The sequence below is a fragment of the Podarcis bocagei genome (assembly GCF_964188305.1).
Source record: "Podarcis bocagei genome assembly, chromosome: 18".
In the NCBI taxonomy this organism is placed as follows: domain Eukaryota; kingdom Metazoa; phylum Chordata; class Lepidosauria; order Squamata; family Lacertidae; genus Podarcis; species Podarcis bocagei.
In genome coordinates, this window is record NC_138144.1 from 3334317 (window position 1) to 3357531 (window position 23215).

General features: G+C 48.5%; 1 protein-coding gene across 3 annotated transcripts in view; it reads left to right on the top strand.

Annotated features, from left to right (window-relative positions):
- Nucleotides 1–23215, top strand: part of SBNO2 (strawberry notch homolog 2) — a 93141-nt gene that overhangs the window by 29546 nt on the left and 40380 nt on the right. For 2 of the 3 annotated variants that reach the window (XM_081177601.1, XM_081177600.1), the window contains one exon: nt 3741–3840. In XM_081177601.1, coding sequence (XP_081033727.1) covers nt 3741–3840 — 100 coding nt within the window. Of the gene's footprint in view, nt 1–3740; nt 3841–13590; nt 13899–23215 lie in introns of those variants that run through there. The other variant, XM_081177602.1, reaches the window with a different exon arrangement.

Here is a 23215-nt window from a genome sequence, read left to right on the forward strand (position 1 = left end):
CCAAGCACCTAGGTTCGCAGTCCATACCTTTGACAAGCTATGCATCCCAGGGCATCACTCAGCCCCATAACCCTGGCGGTGGGACAACGGCTCGGCCTTCAATCTACTGCAGCGTTTTGGAAAGAGCCCCCCTTGTCTGGGGCAGCGATACCCGGGCACCCGGGTGAGGAGGGGGGAGGAAGAAGAAGAAGAGGTGCTCAAGCTGGCACCCCTTTTTTGACAGCAAGCCTCCCAGTGCGCGGTTGCGCGGCCAATTCCGCTGCAGACGACGCCCCTGCTTGGAAACGGGTCTGCTTTTTCTTTCTTTCTCCTTTCGAGAGTATTCCTGTAAATTCTACTTTCTGAAGCCTCCTGGGAGGTGTTAACAGAAGTTCTTCTCTCTCCCCCCCCTCCCGCCGCTGCATATTGAATCGCAGATTGTAGACGTGATCGATTGCAGCCCTCCCCTTCTTCTCTCCCTGTGGCCGTTCTCACCCAGCTTTGCTCGAATCCGCACGTGGGTGGACTCCACCCCCCCCCACGTTTCTTAAAAACTAGGAAAAGGGTGTTTGTTCAGTTTTCAGAAATAACCATATCCGAACGAAATAAACAGGGCAGGTTAAAGACAACCCTTTTTCATGCAGCCCCTAGTACTAGTTGCTGGAAACTTCAGGAGGGGAGAGGGCGCGATTCCTGAATTCTGGGTGGTCACCGTGAATTAATAATAATAATAATAATAATAATAATAATAATAATAATAATAATAATAATAATAATTAATTAATTATTATTTATTTATACCCCGCCCATCTGGCTGAGTTTCCCCAGCCACTCTGGGCGGCTCCCAATCAAGTGTTAAAAACAGTAACCGTTAAATATTAAAAACTTCCCTGAACAGGGCTGCCTTCAGATGCCTTTTCAAGATAGGATAGTTGCTTATTTCCTTCACATCTGAAGGGAGGGCATTCCACAGGGTGGGCACCACTACTTCTGTCTTGTCAGGATTCAGCGTCAATCTGTTTGCCGCCATCCATCCTCCAACCGCCTCCAGGCACTCACACAGGACCTTTACCGCCTTCACTGGTTCTGATTTAAAGGAGAGGTAGAGCTGGGTGTCATCTGCATACTGATGAACACCCAGGACTAGATGGGCCATTGCCTGATCCGGCACGGCTCCCCTTGCATTCTCGAAGCTGAGATAGCTCAGCCAGCGGAGCGCGAGACTCTTTAAGTCTCCAGGTTGTGGGTTCGAGTCCACGTCCAGGCAAAAGCCCTCTGTGTTGCAGGGGGTTGGAGTTCTTCGACCCTCACGGTCCCTTTCCCAGCTGTACAGTTCTATACGATCCTTCCGAGCGCCGCAGGCCTGCCAAATTAGCCGCTCGCCTTGGCTAGCGCCGCCCGCTCTGGCTGGCAGCGTCTCTTCGGAAGGGACGGGGCTTTCCTGGACCGGCCTCCGTTTTCTCCTAATCTGGAGGTGTCGTCAGCGGGTGGAAGCTGGGGTCTGCCAGACAGTGTGCCGGCCAAGCAGATGTCAGTCGGCCGGGGATCCCCATAGGGGTGTTCTCTGCCGGTTCTTGACAACTTAAAATAATAATTTCTCTATCTCTCTGGCTTCAGCTGAGCTAGTCGCTTTCAAATCTGCAGCTGCTTCTTACTGGAAGGATGGTGAAGCAATGGGGCAGGGGAGAGAAAGAGGTTGGGAAGGACGGTTCTTCCCTCGAGGCGGCAATGAGGACTTTGCACTAGTAAAACCGAAACCGATGATGTACACAGAGCAGCAAGGGCAGCAGAGAAGGGAGGCTGCTGTGACTTATCATGATTTTCTTTTACCTGCCATTTCCAACGGTCAGAGAGCTGGTTTTTGCAGCCACCTGCACGGGGCTGGATTTAGGTTTGATGAAGCCCTAAGCTACTGAAGGTAGTGGGGCCCTTTCTATGTCCAGCCGTCCTTTGCCAACAACAAATTGTTGCCGCTGGTTTTTTTTTTGTGTTGAATATATGCTATATGGTCATTTATGGACCTAACAGGTATCTCAAGCCATTTGCACATCACAAAATACAGTGGTACCTCAGGTTACATACGCTTCAGGTTACATACGCTTCAGGTTACAGACTCCGCTAACCCAGAAATAGTACCTCGGGTTAAGAACTTTGCTTCAGGATGAGAACAGAAATCGTGCTCTGGCAGTGCGACGGCAGCGGGAGACCCCATTAGCTAAAGTGGTGCTTCAAATTAAGAACAGTTTCAGGTTAAGAACGGACCTCTGTAACGAATTAAGTACTTAATCTGAGGTACCACTGTATGTATTTTATCAAAGTAATTGTTGAACTGAAATACAATTAAGAAGAAGTATATTAATAGTTTAGTACAATTAAGAAGAAGTATATTAATAGTGAAATAATTATTCAGCTCTAACTTAAAATGATTTTTTATTCGTAACAAACTTAATAATGCAAACACATTGGCATTTGGCAATAAGAAAAGTTCATTTGGAAACACAATTTACAAAGACTCATAATCTATTCTCTAGAAACTTGCTATAACATGAAATAATAAGAGGTGTAAATATATGATGCAAACTGCTAATAATTAGAAATAGCAGAATGTAGGCACCCTATATATAGAAATGAGCAAACCAGTGATATTTTAGGGAGCAGGCTTCCATCCTAGGAGCCTACACAACACAAAACACTGTATCTAGGTTTTATTTTATTTCTTTTTTCTCTTATATATTCATAAACACATCCTCGCTCCCCCCCCCTAGTTTACAAAGAAGCAGTATTCAGAATAGCAGTTTGCATGACGACCTACTATGGAAGCCAATAGCGCAATAAAATCCCAAGCTGTAACAATTAACCGCAGGTTTATTCAACGTGCAATCAAAGCTCATTTAACTGATCAACGGAATCGATCGGTTTGCTCCAGTGGTACCAGCTTGTCAAAATCGGGTAGCCATTTACGCCACAAGCACACACACACACACCGCTGCCCCATCGCCTCCTTTGGGAGCCGCTGGGTTTGGGCATCCAGCTAGCACTTGGCAGTAAAGGTAAAGGGACCCCTGACCATTAGGTCCAGCCGTGACCGACTCTGGGGTTGCGGCGCTCATCTCGCTTTACTGGCCGAGGGAGCCGGTGTACAGCTTCCGGGTCATGTGGCCAGCAGGACTAAGCCGCTTCTGGCGAACCAGAGAAGTGCACAGAAATGCCGTTTACCTTCCCGCCGGAGCAGTACCTATTTATCTACTTGCACTTTGACATGCTTTCGAACTGCTAGGTTGGCAGGAGCAGGGACCGAGCAACGGGAGCTCACCCCGTCATTGCGGGGATTTGAACGGGAGGAGCAGGGACCGAGCAACGGGAGCTCACCCCGTCATTGCGGGCAAGTCCTAGGCTCTGTGGTTTAACCCACAGCGCCACCCGCGTCCCTAGCACTCGGCAGACTTGGGTTCAAATCCCCACTCAGCCAGGAAATGCAGGGGGTGGCCTTCGGGGGGGGGGGGCGGGAGCTACTCTTCTCTCAGCTCTGCCCTACCTCACAGGGCTGTTGTGAAAATTGAAAGAGATGAGGAGCGGGGAGAGGCGCCGTGCCTGATGCCCCTTGTAGGCAAAATATTCCAGTAATGAGATTAAAACCAATTAAAGAGCCATCTAGCTGGTCGGTTTCAGGGGAAAAGGTACTGGGTTAGATGATCCTTACCCAGCGAGGCAGTTCTTATCACGCCCTTCCGCAAATTCACCATTCCCTGTTTCCCTTCCAGGCAATATTTTGATTTCTACTCCGGCGGGCAGCCGTTCTCTGACGCCAGCTATGCAACTCCAGGCCTCGCCGATTTCTTGAAGAACGGCGACTTTCCTCAGGTAAGCCCCGGCACCCACCTGCTCCTTTGAGCGTCAGGTCTGTTTTCTCCATTGGGATTAGGTGCGTGGGTTTCTTCTCCCTGCACCTCCCAGGGAAAAGAAGAACCTCTGCTTTCTTGCTTTCGTTCTGGACAGGTTCAGGAAAAGGGTTTATGGCGAAGGCAGATGTGCAACGACCACCTGCCGTGTGATTTGACTGCGGCAAGTTTGGAGGTGATTGAGTGTTTGTTGGGCCGTTGGCCTTATTCAGCAAGTCCTTCTTATGCTCTTAGGGTGTTTTGTGCGTGTTTTGAAACTGGTAAAAGTCCCTTTCAGAAATGGGCTTTACCCAAAATCTTTCTCTCTCTCATTTCTATATGTTGTTGTTGTTGTTGTTGTTATAATTTAATTTAATTTATTCATATATTGCCCTTCGTTCAAAGATCTCAGAGCGGTTTGCAGGACAAAAATATAGGAGAAAAGCACAATAAATAGCGTGAAAGCAAAAGAAAACGATGATGTATTTTCGTTCGAAGAAGTCAGTCCTGCTGCTAAATGCTGCTATAAATTACAATTAATCCAGAATGCGGCAATTAGACTGGTGACTGGGATCTGCTGCCGAGACCACATAACATTGGTCTTGAAAGACCTACATTGGCTCCCAGTATGTTTCTGGGCACAATTCAAAGTGTTGGTGCTGACCTTTAAAGCCCTAAACGGCCTCGGTCCAGTATACCTGAAGGAGCGTCTCCACCCCCATCGTTCTACCCGGACACTGAGGTCCAGCTCCGAGGGCCTTCTGGCAGTTCCCTCACTGCGAGAAGCCAAGTTACAGGGAACCAGGCAGAGGGCCTTTTTGTTAGTGGCACCTGCCCTGTGGAACGCCCTCCCACCAGATGTCAAAGAGAACAATAATTACCAGACTTCTAGAAGACATCTGAAGGCAGCCCCGTTTAGGGAAGCTTTTAATGTCTGATGGATTTCTGTATTTTAATATTTTGTTGGAAGCCACCCTGAGTGGCTGGGGAAGCCCAGCCAGATGGGCGGGGTATAAATAATATATTATTCATATTCTTATTATACCAACATGAGCAAAGTATTGCAAGGCATTGCTTTTGAGTTTATTGGTGTCGAGAAACCCGGTCCGCCTCTTTCCTAGAGGCCTAAAAGTTGAAGCGTTAGGAGAAGCTGAAATTTGTCAGGGGAATTTGGAGAAAGGCAGTGTTCTTTTATCCGATTCCCTTCTAACGAAGGAAAGCAACATTATCCCACCTGAAACTCGTGGTGATTTAGGGATGACTGATACTGGCTGATGGTATTACTTTTGTTCCTTCCTTAAGTTCAGTGGTTTCCTCTATTCAGTTCCCCTCTTTCTTCTCTGGCTAATAGCGCTGTACTGTGATACTTATTTCATTGTAATTTACCTGTAATCTGGATTTGCTCTGTTGTTGTTGATGATGTTGCTGATACTTACTAAATTTGTAGACCGTCCTATACCTGCTGGTCTCAGGATGGTAATATATTATAATGAGGATTATTACTGATTATATTTAGAGCCTTTGTACCACCCTCTGCGGGCAGACAGGCTCCCAGGGAGGCTGGCATACCATCCATTAGGTAAAGGTAAAGGGACCCCTGACCATTAGGTCCAGTCGTGGCTGACTCTGGGGTTGCAGCACTCATCTCGCTTTACTGGCCGAGGGAGCCGGCGTACAGCTTCTGGGTCATGTGGCCAGCAGGACTAAGCCACTTCTGGTGAACCAGAGCAGCGCACGGAAACGCTGTTTACCTTCCCGCCAGAGCAGTACCTATTTATCTACTTGCACTTTGATGTGCTTTCGAACTGCTAGGTTGGCAGGAGCAGGGACCGAGCAACGGGAGCTCACCCCGTCATTGTGGGGATTCGAACCGCCAACCTTCTGATCGGCAAGCCCTAGGCTCTGTGGTTTAACCCACAGCGCCACCCGCATCCATCCATCCATTAACCTACGGTTAATTAAACAAGGCAGCCCCTGCCCCTACAGGCTTACAGTCTAAACACACACACACAACATGCTGGATAACTCGGTTGGTTAGAGCATGGTACTGAGGATGCCAAGGTTGCAGGTTCGATCCCCGCGAGGAACAGCTGTGTATTTCTGCATTGCGGGGGGTTGGACTAGGCGATCCTCAGGGTCCCTTCCAAGTCTACGGTTCTACGCAACGGAAAAAGGACAGGGAGGGAAGATAAGAATCGGAACTCGGGCACTTAGCTGGCACAGCTCAAACCAAAGACGACAGAGAGAGCTCTGCTTCCCCATCTCTCACAGTGCCATTACGTTTGTTATAAAGTAAAGGTAAAGGGACCCCTGACCATTAGGTCCAGTCGTGGCCGACTCTGGGGTTGCGGCGCTCATCTCGCTTTACTGGCCGAGGGAGCCGGCGTACAGCTTCCGGGTCATGTGGCCAGCATGACCAAGCCGCTTCTGGCGAACCAGAGCAGCGCACGGAAACGCCGTTTACCTTCCCGCCGGAGTGGTACCTATTTATCTACTTGCACTTTGACGTGCTTTGGAACTGCTAGGTGGGCAGGAGCAGGGACCGAGCAATGGGAGCTCACTCCGTCGCGGGGATTTGAACCGCCGACCTACTGATTGGCAAATCCTAGGCTCTGTGGTTTAACCCACAGCGCCACCCGCGTCCCTACGTTTGTTATAAAACCTTGCAAATGTAATTAAGAAGAATTGAAGCCCGTTGTTGTTGTTGTTGTCAGCATCAGTCTGACTCGAGAGACAATGGAGTTCACCACCGAGGGTGAAATAAAACCGCTGCGTCAGCAGTACCGACGTGACCTCCCTTGGGGCGCCAGCCTGGGCCGTGTGGCTGGAGGTCCTGGGCTGCTCAGATGACAAGACTGTCAGAAAGCTCTTCCTGATGTTGAGTCAGAATCTCCCTTTCTTGTCGCCTGAAGCTTCCTGGTCCAAGTCCTGCCTGAAGCTTCCTGGTCAAAGTCCTGCCCTCCGGAGCAGGAGAAAACAGGCTTGCACCCTCTTCCACGTGGCAGCCCTTGAGATATTTGAAGATGGCTATCCTATCTCCTGTTGTCTTTGTCAATGGAGTTTTCTTGGCAGGGATACCGGAGTGGCTTGCCGGTTCCTGCTCCAGGTGGATCACGTTTGGTCAAAACTCTCCACTATGACCTGTCCATCTTGGGTGGCCCTGCACGGCATAGCTCATAGCTTCTCTGAGTTATTCAAGCCCCTTCGCCACAGCAAGGCAGTGATCCATGAAGGGGATCAAACCTCTCCATTCTGAAGGAAATCAGCCCTGAGTGCTCACTGGAAGGACAGGTCCTGAAGCTGAGGCTCCAAGACTTTGGCCACCTCAGGAGAAGAGAAGACTCCCTGGAAAAGACCCTGATGTTGGGAAAGATGGAGGGCACAAGGAGAAGGGGACGACAGAGGACGAGATGGTGGGACAGTGTTCTCGAAGCTACCAGCATGAGTTTGACCAAACTGCGGGAGGCAGTGGAAGACAGGAGGGCCTGGCGTGCTCTGGTCCAGGGGGTCACCAAGAGGCGGACACGACTAAACGACTAAACAACAACAACAATCCTATCTCCTCTAAGTCTCATCTTTTCCAGGCTAAACATAGCGAGCACAAACCGTTCTTGGTTTCCAGACCATTGATCATCTTGGTTGCCTTCCTCTGCAAACAAACCTTCCAGCTTGTCAACAGTCTTCTTAAATTGTGGTGCCCAGAACTGTGGTGTCCAGAAGGAACTATTCCTTCCCTTGATCTGGACACTAGACTTCTGTTGATGCAGCCTAGAATAACATTCACTTTTTTTGCTGCTGCGTCACACAGTGGGCTCATGTTCAGTTTGTTGTCCACTAAGACCCCTAGACCCTGTATAAGGGAAGCCCCTACATCAGGTACAGGAGGTGCTGAGACCCCATGTCATCCGCGGTTTAATAGCCTAGGAGGTGAAAATGTGTTTTTATTTTATCGCCCCCACCCACCCGTGTTTGCATGCAGTGCCTGAATCAAGAGCAGTAGCCTTCGATCTATATTGGTAACCTATAGAATCATAGAATCATAGAGTTGGAAGAGACCACAAGGGCCATCGAGTCCAACCCCCTGCCAAGCAGGAAACACCATCAGAGCACTCCTGACATATGGCTGTCAAGCCTCTGCTTAAAGACCTCCAAACAAGGAGACTCCACCACACTCCTTGGCAGCAAATTCCACTGTCGAACAGCTCTTACTGTCAGGAAGTTCTTCCTAATGTTTAGGTGGAATCTTCTTTCTTGTAGTTTGGATCCATTGCTCCGTGTCTGCTTCTCTGGAGCAGCAGAAAACAACCTTTCTCCCTCCTCTATGTGACATCCTTTTATATATTTGAACATGGCTATCATATCACCCCTTAACCTCCTCTTCTCCAGGCTAAACATGCCCAGCTCCCTTAGCCGTTCCTCATAAGGCATCGTTTCCAGGCCTTTGACCATTTTGGTTGCCCTCCTCTGGACACGTTCCAGTTGGTCAGTGTCCTTCTTGAACTGGGGTGCCCAGAACTGGACACAGTACTCCAGGTGAGGTCTGACCAGAGCAGAATACAGTGGCACTATTACTCTCCTTGATCTAGATGCTATACTCCTATTGATGCAGCCCAGAATTGCATTGGCTTTTTTAGCTGTCACATCACACTGTTGGCTCATGTCAAGTTTGTGGTCAACCAAGACTCCTAGATCCTTTTCACATGTACTGCTCTCAAGCCAGGTGTCACCTATCAATAGTCTGTCCCAGAGTCTGGTTCTGGAGACCGTATCAAATGCTGCTTTTAGGTCGACGAAGGCAGCGTATAGTGAGCCTGCCCTCTTGATTTGTATTTGTCGATGAGATGTTGTAGCATTAGGCAGTGATCTGTTGTGGACCTTCCGGGTCTGAAGCCCGCTTGTTCTGTTGCCAGAATACAGTGGTGACTCGCAAGACGAAATTAATTCGTTCCGCGAGTTTTGTCGCCTTGCGATTCTTTTCGTCTTGCGAAGCACGGTGTCGGGAAAGTTTTGGAAAAGCTACAAAAATCACCAAAGTCTTTAAAAACCTCAAAAAAGGCTACCACACCGCGTTCTATGAGTTGCTCCTCGAAGTCAAGTCGCAACTGTATTAACGGTGTTAAGAAAAAGGAAACAAACTTCCAAGACGTTTCCGTCTTGCAAAGCAAGCCCATAGGGAAAATCGTCTTGCGAAGCAGCACAAAAAACCCTTTCGTCTAGCGAGTTTTTTGTCTTGCGAGGCATTCGTCTTGCGAGGTACCACTGTATCTTCATTCTCTAGCCATTCTGTAAACTTATTAAGGAGGTGCTTTGAGTAGAGTTTACTAATCACACTTAATAAGCTAATCGGCCTATAATTCGCTGGATCTCCTCGGTTGCCCTTTTTATAGATTGGGACTACTATGCCTGTTCCCCATTCCCTTAGGATGCAGCCAGTGTCATCTATGTAGGTGAAGAGGGTGGCTAGGAAAGGTGACCCACCTACCCTGGTTGCAGACGTAATCAGCTGACCCGACTGCACCTTGAGGCGCCCGAAGACAAGCCTTACCTGCAAGGCACTTGTTTTCCTTGGAAGGGTGCCAAGCGCAGCAACTTAAAAATAAACCAGGCTTTCAATCACTACCAAGTAATTGGATGCACCCCATCAAACCCGCCCACGTCTCGCCTGCCAGCTCCAGGACCAAAAGGAGGTGGAATAAAGCCAGATTCCGTGCGACACGAAGTCGCGCCCTAAATCAAAATACCAGAACACGAGAGGCGCTTTTCATCTATTGATAGCTGCTTCTTACCTTGCCGGAGGGAGGCTTGTCGGCAGCTGTTCACCTGGGGCGAGTTTAGAATGGGGTCTAGGCGAGTCCCCCTCCCACCATTGCCTTTTATGGCACAGAGGTCCTAAAGTATTTAAGCGAGGCTATAAACAAACTGTTGTTGCTGCTGCTGCTGTTATAATTCGTTACCCGCCCTTCACCCACCCAGGTTGGGTTGCAACAATTAGAATGCAACATTAATAATACAGCGCAATATTACCATATTTTTTGCTCTATAAGGCCTCCAGACCATAAGACACACCTAGTTTTTGGAGGAGGAAAACAAGAAAAAAAATATTCTGAATCCCAGAAGCCAGAACAGCAAGAGGGATCTCTGCGCAGTGAAAGCAGCAATCCCTCTTGCTGTTCTGGCTTCTGGGATAGCTGTGCAGCCTGCATTCGCTCCATAAGATGCACACACATTTCCCCTTACTTTTTAGGAGGGAAAAAGAGAGTCTTATAGAGCAAAAAAATACGGTACACAATTGGCCTGCAGCCAGTCAGAAGCCCCACCAGACGTTCAGGTTCCAAAAGAACATTCGCAAACTGGAACAATCACTTCCGGGTTTGCGGCATTCAGGAGCCAAAACATTTCTCTTGCAAGGCGTTTGGGATCCAAGGTTCGACTGTATTGTGTTTTAATCTGGAACCTTAGGGTGAAGGGTTGGGAAGGAAGGAAGGAAGGAAGGAATCTTCGTCCTTAATTCTGTGAGACCCCTTTTGCTTTGCACAAACAAAGCAACAGGGTGGTAGCAGCCAGTGATAAGGGACAGGGAATCTTCCAGTGCCTTTCGATTTTTCCCGTTCCTTAAAGTTCTTTGATAACAGCGAACGGGTGCCAGTTGCAAAGGACAGTCTGGGACAAGCATGGCAGTTCCAACGTTTTTGTCTTTGACAAAAGCCATGCTTATTTTTCCCTGGCCTTTGGCACACACGCAAACGTATATATGCATGTATATTATATAAATATATAGGCCCACTCTACTCTTGTGAACGTAATTTGTTTTAAGCTGGTTTTAATACTGGGGTTTTTTTTAGTTTCTCCAAGCTGCCCTGAGGGTCTTACAACGGTGAACCATTGTAGTAGGTAGTGATAATAAATGCCAAATTAGATCAGCCTCCAGAGCACCAGAAAAAGTCTCCAAAGCGGTATAGAAATAATAATAATAATAATAATAATAATAATAATAATAATAATAATAATAATAATATCATCTCTCCAAAAGCTGCCTAAAAATTCCATTTTGGAAATTGTAACCTTGGTTTTATAGGGACACGGGTGGCGCTGTGGGTTAAACCACAGAACCTAGGACTTGCCAATCGGAAGGTCGGCGGTTCGAATCCCCGCAACGGGGTGAGCTCCCGTTGCTCAGTCCCTGCTCCTGCCAACCTAGCAGTTCGAAAGCACACCAGCACAAGTAGATAAATAGGTACTGCTCCGGTGGGAAGGTAAACGGTGTTTCTGTGCACTGCTCTGGTTCGCCAGACGCGGCTTAGTCCTGCTGGCCACATGACCCGGAAGCTGTACGCCGCCTCCCTTGGCCAATAAAGCGAGATGAGCGCTGCAACCCCAGAGTCGGCCACGACTAGACCTAATGATCAGGAGTCCCTTTACCTTTAATCTTGGTTTAAGGAGCTGTTGGGTGCCTGGCATTTATATATCTGAGTTTCTAACCCTGCTTCAGTAAAGGTTCAGCCAGCTGAAGTTTTAGTTGCCGGCTCAACTCCTGTCTGCAAGGAGAAAAGCCTGAGGAAACGAGTCTAACCTAATATAACGGTTATTCACAAGGAAAGCGACTTTATACTGAGTCAGATTGAGCTGGCAGCGGCTCTCCAGCCTTGCCTGGAAAGGTTTATTTCCCCCCGTTTTCTTAATCGACCCTGAGCCGCCGTGTTCCCCTTTAGAAACGACAGCGCAACATTTGTAACGAAAGTTCTCTTTTTTACAATAAACTTTTATTGAAAGTTTTTCCGCGTAAGATACAGTAAAAATCACACTGAACTGAGAAAGAAAAATAGAAAGGAAGGAAGTGGAGGAAAGGAAGAGAATGAAGAAGAAAAGACAGGGGGGCGGGAGAGGAGGAAAAGGAAGAGACTAAAGAAGGAAAGAAAGAGAGAAAAAAGAGGAAAAGGAATAAAGTCCTGTATTAAAATTGAAGTTCTGATTTAAACAGGAGGTGGCCCTTGTTGTTGTTTAGTCATTTAGGTGTGTCCGCCTCTTCGTGACCCCCTGGACCAGAGCACGCCAGGCCCTCCTGTCTTCCACTGCCTCCCACAGTTTGGTCAAACTCATGCTGGTAGCTTTGAGAACACTGTCCCACCATCTCGTCCTCCGTCGTCCCCTTCTCCTTGTGCCCTCCATCTTTCCCAGCATCAGGGTCTTTTCCAGGGAGTCTTCTCTTCTCCTGAGGTGGCCAAAGTCTTGGAGCCTCAGCTTCAGGATCTGTCCTTCCAGTGAGCACTCAGGGCTGATTTCCTTCCGAATGGAGAGGTCGGATCTTCTTGCAGTTCATGGGACTCTCAAGAGTCTCCTCCAGCACCATGATTCAAAAGCATCCATTCTTCGGCGATCAGCCTTCTTTGTGGTCCAGCTCTCACTTCCGTACATCACTGCTGGGAAAACCAGAGGTGGCCCTTATACAGAGTCAAATTGTTGGTCCATCTAGCCTATGGCGGTTTGCAGTGGCTCTCCAGGATTTAAGGCAGGGAATTTTTTGGTCGGCAACCTGGCATCGGGAGATCTCCACGTGGTCACAATTCAAAAAAGCACACTTGGGGGATTTCTAGACCTGCCGATGCCACCAGGGACGGAACCTGGCTCCTTCTACATGCCAAGCAGGCTCTCTGCCCCACAGGTGTAGCACCAGGAAGCTGGCACGCGGCGAGGAACAACCAAAACATCCAGCGTTTAACTGGCGACGCTTTTTTCTTCTCTTAGTTGCTGTTTTGTTTTCTTCTTAAACCCGTGCCTCTTCTAATTGCAAGCCGAGGGCAGCTTTTGACCTGTGCAAACAGCTTGCCCCGTTCCTTCTCGTGACACCCCCTTCTCTTGCAAGAGTACAAAAACGTAGGTGTTCGTCATGTGTAATTTTTTTTATTTTATTTTAAACAATCAACCCACCATCCTTCCAGAAATTGCTTCTTGCATGTTCATGATTCATTCTGGCTCGCGTCCGTTCAAAATTACCACTTCCACAGGCCGCGTGAACCAGTAGCGTGACACTTTTTTTTTAAAAAAAAACCCTTTCTAAAGAACTATTTTCTGGCGCGGATTGGGCAAGGGGCTTTTTGCAGGCTCCGTTATGGCTTTTTTTTTGAGGGGTGGGGGGAGAAAGGGCAACAAGGAACAGTTCCTGTTAGGTTCCCAGAGGTTGTGGCAAAAGTTGTTGTTTACTATTATTATTATTAATAATAACAAGAACAGAAAGATGCCACCCTGAGAGCAGCTGTTTAGGTCTGGAACGGAAGCTTCGAAAGTTCCCTTTTCAAGCCAGCCTTCGCCGGCAACACCCCAGGAGCCCGCCTTCTAAATTTAGCCTTTATTTGGTTTGCTCTTTTCCCAGGGGGTGGGGGTGGTTGTTGGCGGGGAGGGGGAAACACAACTTTTAAAACCTTAAAACTTAACACGGGCCTGAGCCGGCTTGGGTTTGGAGCGCTGGGAAGAGAAGCCAGCTTCGCTTTTGGGCCCCCGAACCCAAACCCCCTTTCTGTATCCTTTTGTTTACAGTGGCTCTGTGGTTTAAATTACACGACATACAGTAATTCTGCTGTCATTGCCAGTAATTTCACTGACTTACCAGGCAGGCTTCATTTCCTGAAAGTCAGCCGGGCTGGACTTAGAGGAAGAGTGCACCCTCCTCTTCGTGACTAAACCAATCCGATCGCAGTGGGGGGGGGGCTGGGGTGGAGGGAAGAGACCGGCTTTTTCTGCCAGGCTGCCTTCCTCAGACAAGCCTCTTCTTCCTCCTCCTCCTCCTCCTCCTCTTCTTCTTCTTGGCGCCCTCCCTTTCTGCAATTCCGTGCCAATTCTTTAGACAATTTAAAAACAAAAAAACCCGACCTTCCAATGCTCCTCTCCTGACAAGCCCGCTGTCATGAGGCAAGACTCGTCGCCCTTGGGTGCCGAGAAAGTCCGTTTCTCCACTTTGCCAGGGACCAGCTCGCCTCGCCCCGCCTTCCATGCCGGCTTAATATGTCCCAGATGCAGTTCTGGCTCAAGTTTGCGTCGCTCTTCAAGGTAACTTTCTGAAAAACATTATTTTTAAAAAAATTGCGTTGACGTTTTTACAAACATACACACCTTTTTCTGTTTGCATTGGGAGCCCCGCTTTGCATTCTTGGCATTTCAGAGCCGCGGGCGCTTTGAACTTTGTGTTGTCTTAAATTTCAGGTGTTTCCCACCCCCTCCAGGGTGCTTTGCTTGTGGGGGGGGGGCGGGCAGGAGGGAATCAGCCAAACAGCGGCAATTGATCAGATGGTTGCAAAGTCCACGAAACTTTTTATGGAAAGATTGGTGGAGGGCTCTCTCTCTCTCTCTGTGTGTGTCTATGTGTTTGTTCTGTGCCACGGCAGCATTCGAGGAAGCAAGAACGGGATATTTTACAGAGAAGAAACCATTTGTCAGGGTGAGGTTTGGAGAGACGGTCAGGAAGGGGGGGTTTCTATAGCGTGCAAAAGTGCACAGGGGTAGGTCTGCGCAGCTTTGACAACCGGATCTCCAAAGACCCTGTGCTTTGAGAAAAAGTTTTTCAGCCCCGAGAGCGGAGAGGGGAGCAGCTGCCAGCCTCAGATGTTTTTCGCTCCGCAGGTATTCCCCTGCCTTCCGACATCCAGCCGCCAAGAGCCCGACTTTCACAATTACAATGCACCCCCCCCCCAACCACTTGATTTCTCTCGACTCGCAAGACTTTAGAGCCTTAACTTTCAGGGATCTTGGCAACGGATACAGCTGGGAAACAGGGGCAGGATTAATACAAAGTTAAGGGGACCTGGAAAAGAAAAACCTCTTGATTTGGCTGTTCAGTCATCTTCCAAGAGTCTGCAACCTGTCTTTTATCTGGAGGGTGTGTGTGTGTGTGTGTGTGTGTTTTAAACCGGTCTCCAAACATTGCCTCCTGCCTCCTTGCTGTAATTTATTTCTCAATTAAGTTTGCTTCCTGCTATTCCTCCCGTTTCTGGGAAGCGCCGTTTGTGAGGATTCCCCCCAGCCTGTTATTATTAGCCTTGTGAGATTGGTAGCCTTGCTGGTTGTACGTGTTTTGATCCGGGGTTCCTGGGTCCTGCAAGCAAGATACGAAATGTAGAGAGCCCTGTTAAAACCTAACACAGCCTTTCTCAAACTCAGGTCCCCGGCTGGACTACAACTCCCATCCCTCACAGCTACAAGGACCAGTCGGGGTGATGGGAGTTGTAGTCCGACAGCATCTGGCGACCCAGGTTGGAGAGAGGCTGCTAAGAGCTTGGATCCAGACCCTGGTGTGCTTAGAGTAGACCTTTTGTAACTAATGGGGCTTAGGTTACTCGGGAACTAACGGAAGTCCTATTGATTTCATTGCGCCTGCTCCACACATGGCAAAGACCGGATCCAGCCTAATAATGCCTTTCGCACTTTGAAAGTGCTGGACTAGGATAGCGGCCAGTGGTCAGGAGTCCAGGTTGGGCCATTGGCCTGATCCAGCAGCCTCTTCTGGTGGGTTCGAATCCTGCGGTCATTGCTTCCTCTTCACCTGACTCAGAGGGCAGTTGCAAGGGTGAAGTGGTTTGCGTCCCTTAGGAGGACGCAGGAAGGTTTGCGGTGAGGCTGAGAGTATTCCCGCCAGTGAGATGCAACTCTCGACGAAATCAAGCAAAGAAGTCTGTTTCTCTTAGTTATTACCAAACTTTTTTCCTTGTCCTGTTAGCTGCCCAGCACAGCTTGACTAGAAGTGAACAAAAAACTAATTGGGACAAACTAGGGCTTAAAATGCAAATTAGACTCGCTTCTTAGTGGGGTGCCAGAGATTCAGGTTTGGAAAATACGCCAGTCTTCTCAGGCAGCAAATGAGGTGTTCAGTGTGACCCAGAGGCTGCCGTAGCCCCACACATCCCAGCACGGCAGCTTCTGCTTTTAGCATTCCCCTATTTCGGCTTTTTCTAGGCTGGTTGTGTGTGAAGTTCCTGGTCTTTTCCCCACAACGTAGCGCAGTTATGGAATGCTGTATTTTGAATGTGGACACGGGCAGGAACAGGAGGAAATGTACGTACAGTGTACTAAATGTACTAAAGTGGTGCTTCAGGTTAAGAACAGTTTCAGGTTAAGAATGGACCTCCGGAGCAAATTAAGTTCTTAACCCGAGGTACCGCTGTATACGTAATAAGCCTGCCTCTCATCTCCACAATGTGGCATGGCCGTAGTCGATCAATGCTCTGCATAAAGTAATTCCACAATTCCTGCAATAAAGTCCTCATTCGTGCAGGGGATATCTAAACCGTGGATCTCGAGGATCTCGCTTGCAAAGGATGCTTCCAACTTGAAAGGCTTTAAAAGGCAAATTCATGGAGGGAGGGGGAGGCTGTCAATAGCTGCTAACCCTCACATTTGTGCTCTCTGCCTATCTTCCGAATCCCCAGTTGCTAGAAACTGCAGGAGGCGAGAGCTGAGAGTTGCTCTTGTTCTCCAATCATAGAACTGTAGAGTTGGAAGGGACATCCAGGGCTCATTCAGTCCAACCCCCTGCAATGCGGGGATCTCAACTAAAGCATCCCTGACAGATGGCCACCCAACCTCTGCTTAGAAACCTCCGAGGAAGGAGAGTCCATCACCTCTCGTGGGAGTCTGTTCCACTGCCGAACAACTCTTACTGTCAGAATTTTTTTCTGGAGGTATGGCCGGAATCTCCTTCCTTGTAACTTGAAGCCATTGCTTAGAGCCCAACCCTCCAGAGCAGGAGAAAACAAGTTGGCTCCCTCTTCCATGTGACAGCCCTTCAGATATTTGAAGATGCCTCTCATATCTCCTCTCAGTCTCCTCTTTTCCAAGCTAAACATACCCAGCTCCTTCAAATATTCCTCTTCTGGCTTGGTTTCCAGACCCTTGATCATCTCAGTCGCCCTCCTCTGCCCATCTTCCAGCTTGTCAACATCCTTCATAAATTGTGACGCCCAGAATTGGACGCAGTATTCCAGGTGTGGTCTGACCAAGGCGGAATAGAGCAGGACAATGACTTCCTTTGATCTGGACACTAGACTTCTGTTGACGCAGCCTAGAATAGTGTTTTTTTTGCTGCTGCATCATCACACTGTTGGCTCATGTTAAGCTTGCGGTCCACCAAGACCCCTAGATCCTTTTCACATGTACCGCTTGCGGGGGGGGGGCATTGCCCTAATCTAGCAGGCCCTTCTTCGGTTTGCTTTTGGTGGAGATGTGGCAGGAGAATGCGTTGGGCTGAAAACTCCGCTCAATCCCTGCCTGTTCGTCTTTTCCCCATCTCACACTGGAGAGCCAGCGTGGTGTAGTGGTTAAGAGCGGTAGACTCGTAATCTGGGGAACCAGGTTCGCTTCCCAGCTCCTCCACATGCAGCTGCTGGGTGACCTTGGGCTAGTCACACTTCTCTGAAGTCTCTCAGCCCCACTCACCTCACAGAGGGTTTGTTGTGGGGCAGGAAGGGAAAGGAGAATGTTAGCCGCTTTGAGACTCCTTCGGGTAGTGTCTGAATAAGAATAAGAATAAGAAGAATATCTTTATTGTCATTGCCCCCTTCGGGGACAACGAAATTACTTGACTGCTCCATAAAAACACTAATTAAACAATACAGTATAATACAGCAAGGGAGATTAGATGACTTTCAAAGTCCGGGCTTCCCATTCAGGGCCGAGATCGCTCTGGAGAAGAAGCTGTTCTTAAGACGACTCGTTCTTGTCTTCATCGTCCTGTATCTCCGTCCCAATGGCAAGAGCTCGAAGAGACAGTGACCAGGATGCGATGGATCTTTTACTATGTCCAGTGCCTTCCTATGGCACCTTGTGGCATAAATCTGCTCTAAGGTGGAGAGTGGGCAGCCAACAATGCTCTCTTCTGCCTTAACAACCCTGCACAACCCCATCCTGTCCTGGGCAGTACAGCTTCCGTACCACACACATAAGCCATACGTGAGCACGCTCTCAATGGCACAGTGATAGAAGGCAAGCAGCAGGGATGAAGCGTGGTATCAAATCCAAACTCTTCTTCAACGGTCATCTCAAACTTTGGTCCACTGCAGCAAAGCCTCTCCTCTTCCGCAGCCTCCGCTTTTCCCCGCAGTCTCTCCATTGCTCAAGGTGCAGAATATCAGGGCATTATCCCCTTGTGTGGAAAGCACACAGGGAAGGTTTTTAACAACAACTGCTGCCCGATCCCGCCACCTGAATCTTCTTCTGAACGTACTGCAGGGTTAGGTTGCAGGTGTTGTTTGGACGTCCAGCGGCCAGCAGGCTTAGTGGTCAAGGACGTTGGTAGCTGGATTCCCAGTCTTCAGAAACTCAGATATATATGTTAATCACTCAATGGCATTTTAAACCTCAGATACAGTCGCCACCATGGAATGTCTAGACGCCTCTCCCTCTCATTTTTATTACATTTTCTGTTTTACAATTTAGAATACTTATTTAAACATCCTTAAAATATCAGTGACTTCCCTTCTTCTCTTTCCATGGTTCATTTTGCATACCACAAATCCCTGCATATTTTACATAAACTAAACCATTCAGTATTCCATTATTGCATCCGTCAAAACTTAATTTACACTGCTGAATTTATCTTAATGCTGCCAACGTTTTCAAGTGTGCACAATTCCCCCGCCATACATTCAATAAACATTTCCCAACCTTCTCTAAACGTATGTTCTTCTTGTTCTCTTATTGTGTGTGCTAAGTCTGCAAGCTGCACTCATTCCATCAGCTTAAGTTGCCGTCCTTCTTTGGTTGGGGACATTTTTGCTTTCCCCCTATTTATTTGCCTACATAATTCATAGAGCTGCCCCATAGCAGAAGTGCTCTAGGAAGCCAGTGGGGTGTAGTGGTTAGAGTGTTAGACAATGACCTGGGGAATCAGGGTTCGAACCTCCACTCCGTCAGGAATCTCGCGGGGTGACCTTGCCTGCCTTGATCTACGTCAGGCTTCCTCGACCCTCCAGATGTTTTGAGACTACAATTCCCATCATCCCCGACCACTGGTCCTGCTAGCTAGGGATCATGGGAGTTGTAGGCCAAAAACATCTGGAGGGCCGAGGTTGAGGAAGCCTCATCTACGTCCTACACCCTGTCTAAACATGCTGGCTCCTTTAGGGGTTTTTTTTTAAATTGGGTTTCTGGTTTTGTTTTGATTTTATGTGTTTTATATTTTATGTGAACCGCCCTGGGACCTTTGGGTATAGGGTGGTATACAAATTAAATAAATAAAAAGAATAATAATTGCTTCTCCACACCCCGGCCCAACTCCCTGCAGATCATTCTCGCCGTAGTTTGGTCCACCTAAGCCTAGAGTGGCTGTAGCAGAAGGGAATAGCCCCTGTTTCCCCGAGTCTGAATGTCCGTCATCTCCAGGCGGAGCAGAGGAAGACCACGGTCTTTAACCGGGGGGGGGCAGGTGTGGGCAAGACTACAACACCCATCACCCACAGCCAGCTTCGCCGAGGATGATGGGCTTCGTATTCCGCCCGCTTCTGGAGACCCTTCAGGTTGGAGAACGCTGGTGAGCAGGACAGATCCAGCGGTCTGACTCGGTGTAAAGCGACTTGCGGTTCAGATCGGCTCTTTTATGGCCCACGGGGGCTAGAACGTTGCTTTGCTTCTGGGCGACGGCTGGACGCCCACGATAGCTTGCCAGCTTCCTGTGTTGCATCTCCCACCTGTTAGGCTGCTCCTGAAACATTCCTACAAGCACCCAGTGAGGCTACTCGAGGGTAAGCAGGGTAGATCCGACATCCCAGAGCCAGGCCAGTTGGACAGGAATACCCGGTAAAATGGGTGTGTTCGGGAATGAGTGTTTCTTTATTTTTATTGTTCCTCTTCTGATTTTCCACATTCCTGGGGTGGTTTTTTTATCTTACGAAATGATGCCTTCTGATTCCTTTGTACCTGGGCAAAGTCCCCTTGTTTTTTAACCTCCTGTTCCTGGGGACTTGCCCAGACAACAACGGCCCGTTTGTGTTGTGTGTGTGTGTGTGTGTGTGTGTGTGTGTGTGTGTGTGTGTTGTTGTTGTGTGTGTGTGTGTGTGTGTGTGTGTGAGAGAGAGAGAGAGAGAGAGAGAGAGAGAGAAAGAAAGAGAGAGAGAGAGAGAGAGAGAGAGAGAGAGAGAGAGATATCTAGCACAACACAACTAGGAGGGTGGTGATCCGGAAGCTTGCGATAACACGCCAAGCAATTTATATTTTTACACTGCCTTTCAGGACTCTGGCCAGGCTGCACAGATTAAAACGACGCAGGCAAAATGCCCGAAGCTAAAAACGGATGGAAGGCAATGGTTAAAAAGAGCAAATTAAGCTCTTAACTAGAATTAAAACAATTTAAATAAACCCAACTACATTAAAATGCAGATAATAAAAACACCTTCTTTCCTGAAGAAGGAAAAAAGTAGTAGTCTTGTTGGAATAGAACAAGAAGGGCTAGCAAGGAAGGAGCCAGCTTTGCTTCTCTACGAAGGCAATTCCCGAGTTCAGATAGGCAAACTAACTTGTCGGTCTTATGGGGAAACCCATTATCAAGCATCTCAACCTGCCAAAACCTCTAAGTTTCCACTAAAGGCAGCAAGGGTTCTGTCCCACCTTACAAGGTGGCGCTGTGGTCTGAACCACTGAACCTCTTGGGCTTGCCGATCAGAAGGTAAGCGGTTCGAATCCCCGTGATGGAGTGAGCTCCCATTGCTCCGTCCCAGCTCCTGCCAGCCTAGCAGTTCGAAAGCACACCAGCGCGAGTAGATAAATAGGTACTGCTGCGGCGGGAAGGTAAACAGCGTTTCCGTGCGCTCTGGTTTCCATCACGGTGTCCCGTTGTGCCAGAAGCGGTTTTGTCCTGCTGGCCACATGGCCCTTTAAGCCATGGGTAGGCAAACTAAGGCCCGGGTCCCGGATCCGGCCCAATCGCCTTCTCAATCCGACCCCCGGAGGGTCCAGGAATCAGCATGTTTTTACATGAGTAGAATGTGTCCTTTTATTTAAAAGGCATCTCTGGGTTATTTGTGGGGCCTGCCTGGTGTTTTTACATGAGTAGAATGTATGCTTTTATTTAAAATGCATTTCTGGGTTATTTGTGGGGCATAGGAATTCATTTTGTTTTGTTTTTCTAAATACTGTAGTAGTAGTAATAGTAGTAGTAGTGATAATCATCATCATCATCATCAACATGATCATCATCATAAATTTTTACCCCACCCATCTGGCTGGGTCTCCCCGGCCACTCTGGGCAGCTCCCAACAGAATAAAAAAGTGATAAAATATCAAACATTAATAACTTCCTAAACCGGGCTGCCTTCAGGTGTCTTCTAAAAGTCAGGTAGTTGTTTATTTCCTTGACATCTGATGGGAGGGCATTCCACAGGGTGGGTGCCACTACCGAGAAGGCCCTCGTCTGGGAATCGGGCAGGAAATAGCACCTGGGCAGGGCAATTGAAAAAATAATTGGGGTGGATGGAAGAGATATCCCCCCTCCCAAAAAAAGCTTAACAACTTTGATCCATTTATCACTTTTGGGAATACGGCAACGCGAGGAATTCCTGCGGCAGTAAAACCAATGGCACATTTCGGAAAGCTCAGCAGGGTCCGGGATGGTTCCTGATTGGACGGGGGACCTCATGTTGAGATTTCCTGCATTAAAGGGGGTTGGACTAGATGGCCTTCGGGGGGCCTTCCCAAGTCCCAGAAAGAAGCAGGATATGGCTGTGCTTCAGTGGTGGATCCTGCGCTTTGCAGGCTGGAGTCTGGCAGGTTCATTCGCAAGCACCTTCCGTCAAAGAAGTTCTCTGTTGTGGTGTGTGAAGGTCTCTGGATTAGTATTTTGAAAGTGAGGGGTGTGCATGTGCAATTCGGAAAGTTGCTCCTTTTCTCTCTCTCTCTCTCTCTCTGTGTGTGTGTGTGTGTGTGTGTGTGTGTGTATTTTGGGAGGCTTGTCGCTGCTGGCTTTTTGCATCTTCACTTCAGGTCTTGTGATTGATGTGGAAATCGTTCAGCTTGGTTGCGTGCTATTCAGTACTTCCTTTGTTATTTACAGCTGATTTGGCCACGTTGCTGCTGTGCGCTTTTTCATGTTGTAAGCTGCCTTGAGCATGGTTTGAAACTCTGGAAAGGTGGCATGCAAATGAAATTACGTCTCTCTCTGTCTGTACAAACACACACCAGACTTCAGGGTCGTGAATTCCCCCCTCTCTCCGTAAATTAAAAAAGTTAAAGGGGACCCCTCACCATTAGGTCCAGTTGTGGCCGACTCTGGGGTTGCGGCGCTCATCTCGCTTTACTGGCCGAGGGAGCCGGCGTACAGCTTTCGGGTCATGTGGCCAGCAGGACTGAGCCGCTTCTGGCAAACCTGAGCACGGAAACGCTGTTTACCTTCCCGCCGGAGCGGTACCTATTTATCTACTTGCACTTTGTGCTTTCGAACTGCTAGGTTGGCAGGAGCAGGGACCGAGCAACGGGAGCTCACCCCATCGCGGGGATTCGAACCACCGACCTTCTGATCGACAAGTCCTAGGCTCTTTGGTTTAACCCACAGCGCCACCCGCGTCCCTGGGCAACTATTTAGGGAGACCCTAAAATGGCAGGTTGGGGGAGGGCAGAGACGAGCTGCCTTGAGCGTGTACTGCCTTGAGCTTCCTGCAGCGAATCAGAATCTGTGCTTTGGTTTCCGAATGTTTTGGAAGTCGAACAGCCTTCCGGAACGGATTCTGTTTGACTTCCGATGTACCACTGTATAAAGCAGGCATAGGCAAATTCGGCCCTCCAGATATTTTGGGACTACAACTCCCATCATCCCTAGCTAACAGGACCAGTGGTCAGGGATGATGGGAGCTGCAGTCCCAAAACATCTGGAGGGCCGAGGTTGCCTATGCCTGGTGTAAAGGTTATTCACAAACCCGTAAGTGAACACAGGAAAGTTACCTTATACTGAGTCAGACCGAACTGGCAGTAGCTCTCCAGCCTTGCCTGGAAAGGTCCCCCCCCCTTTCTTAATTTTTCATTTAAAAGATTGATAGTCTTTTAAAACAAAACCTCTGGATTGAACCTGAGCCGCCGTGTTCCCCTTTAGAAGCGACAGCGCAAGATTCATAACGAAACTTTTTTTTTATTTTTTACAATCAACTTTTATTGAAAGTTTTCCACGTGAGATACAGTAAAAACCACACTGATCTAAGAAAGGGAAACAGAAAGAAAGAGGAGGAAAGGAAGAGAATAAAGAAAAGAAAGAAAAAGAGGAAAAGGAAATGACAAAGTCCTCTATCAAAACTGAAGTTCTGATTTACACAGGAGGTGGCCCTTATACAGAGTCGAATCGTTGGATCCATCTAGCCTATGCTGGTTTGCAGTGGCTCTCCAGTGTGGTGTAGTGG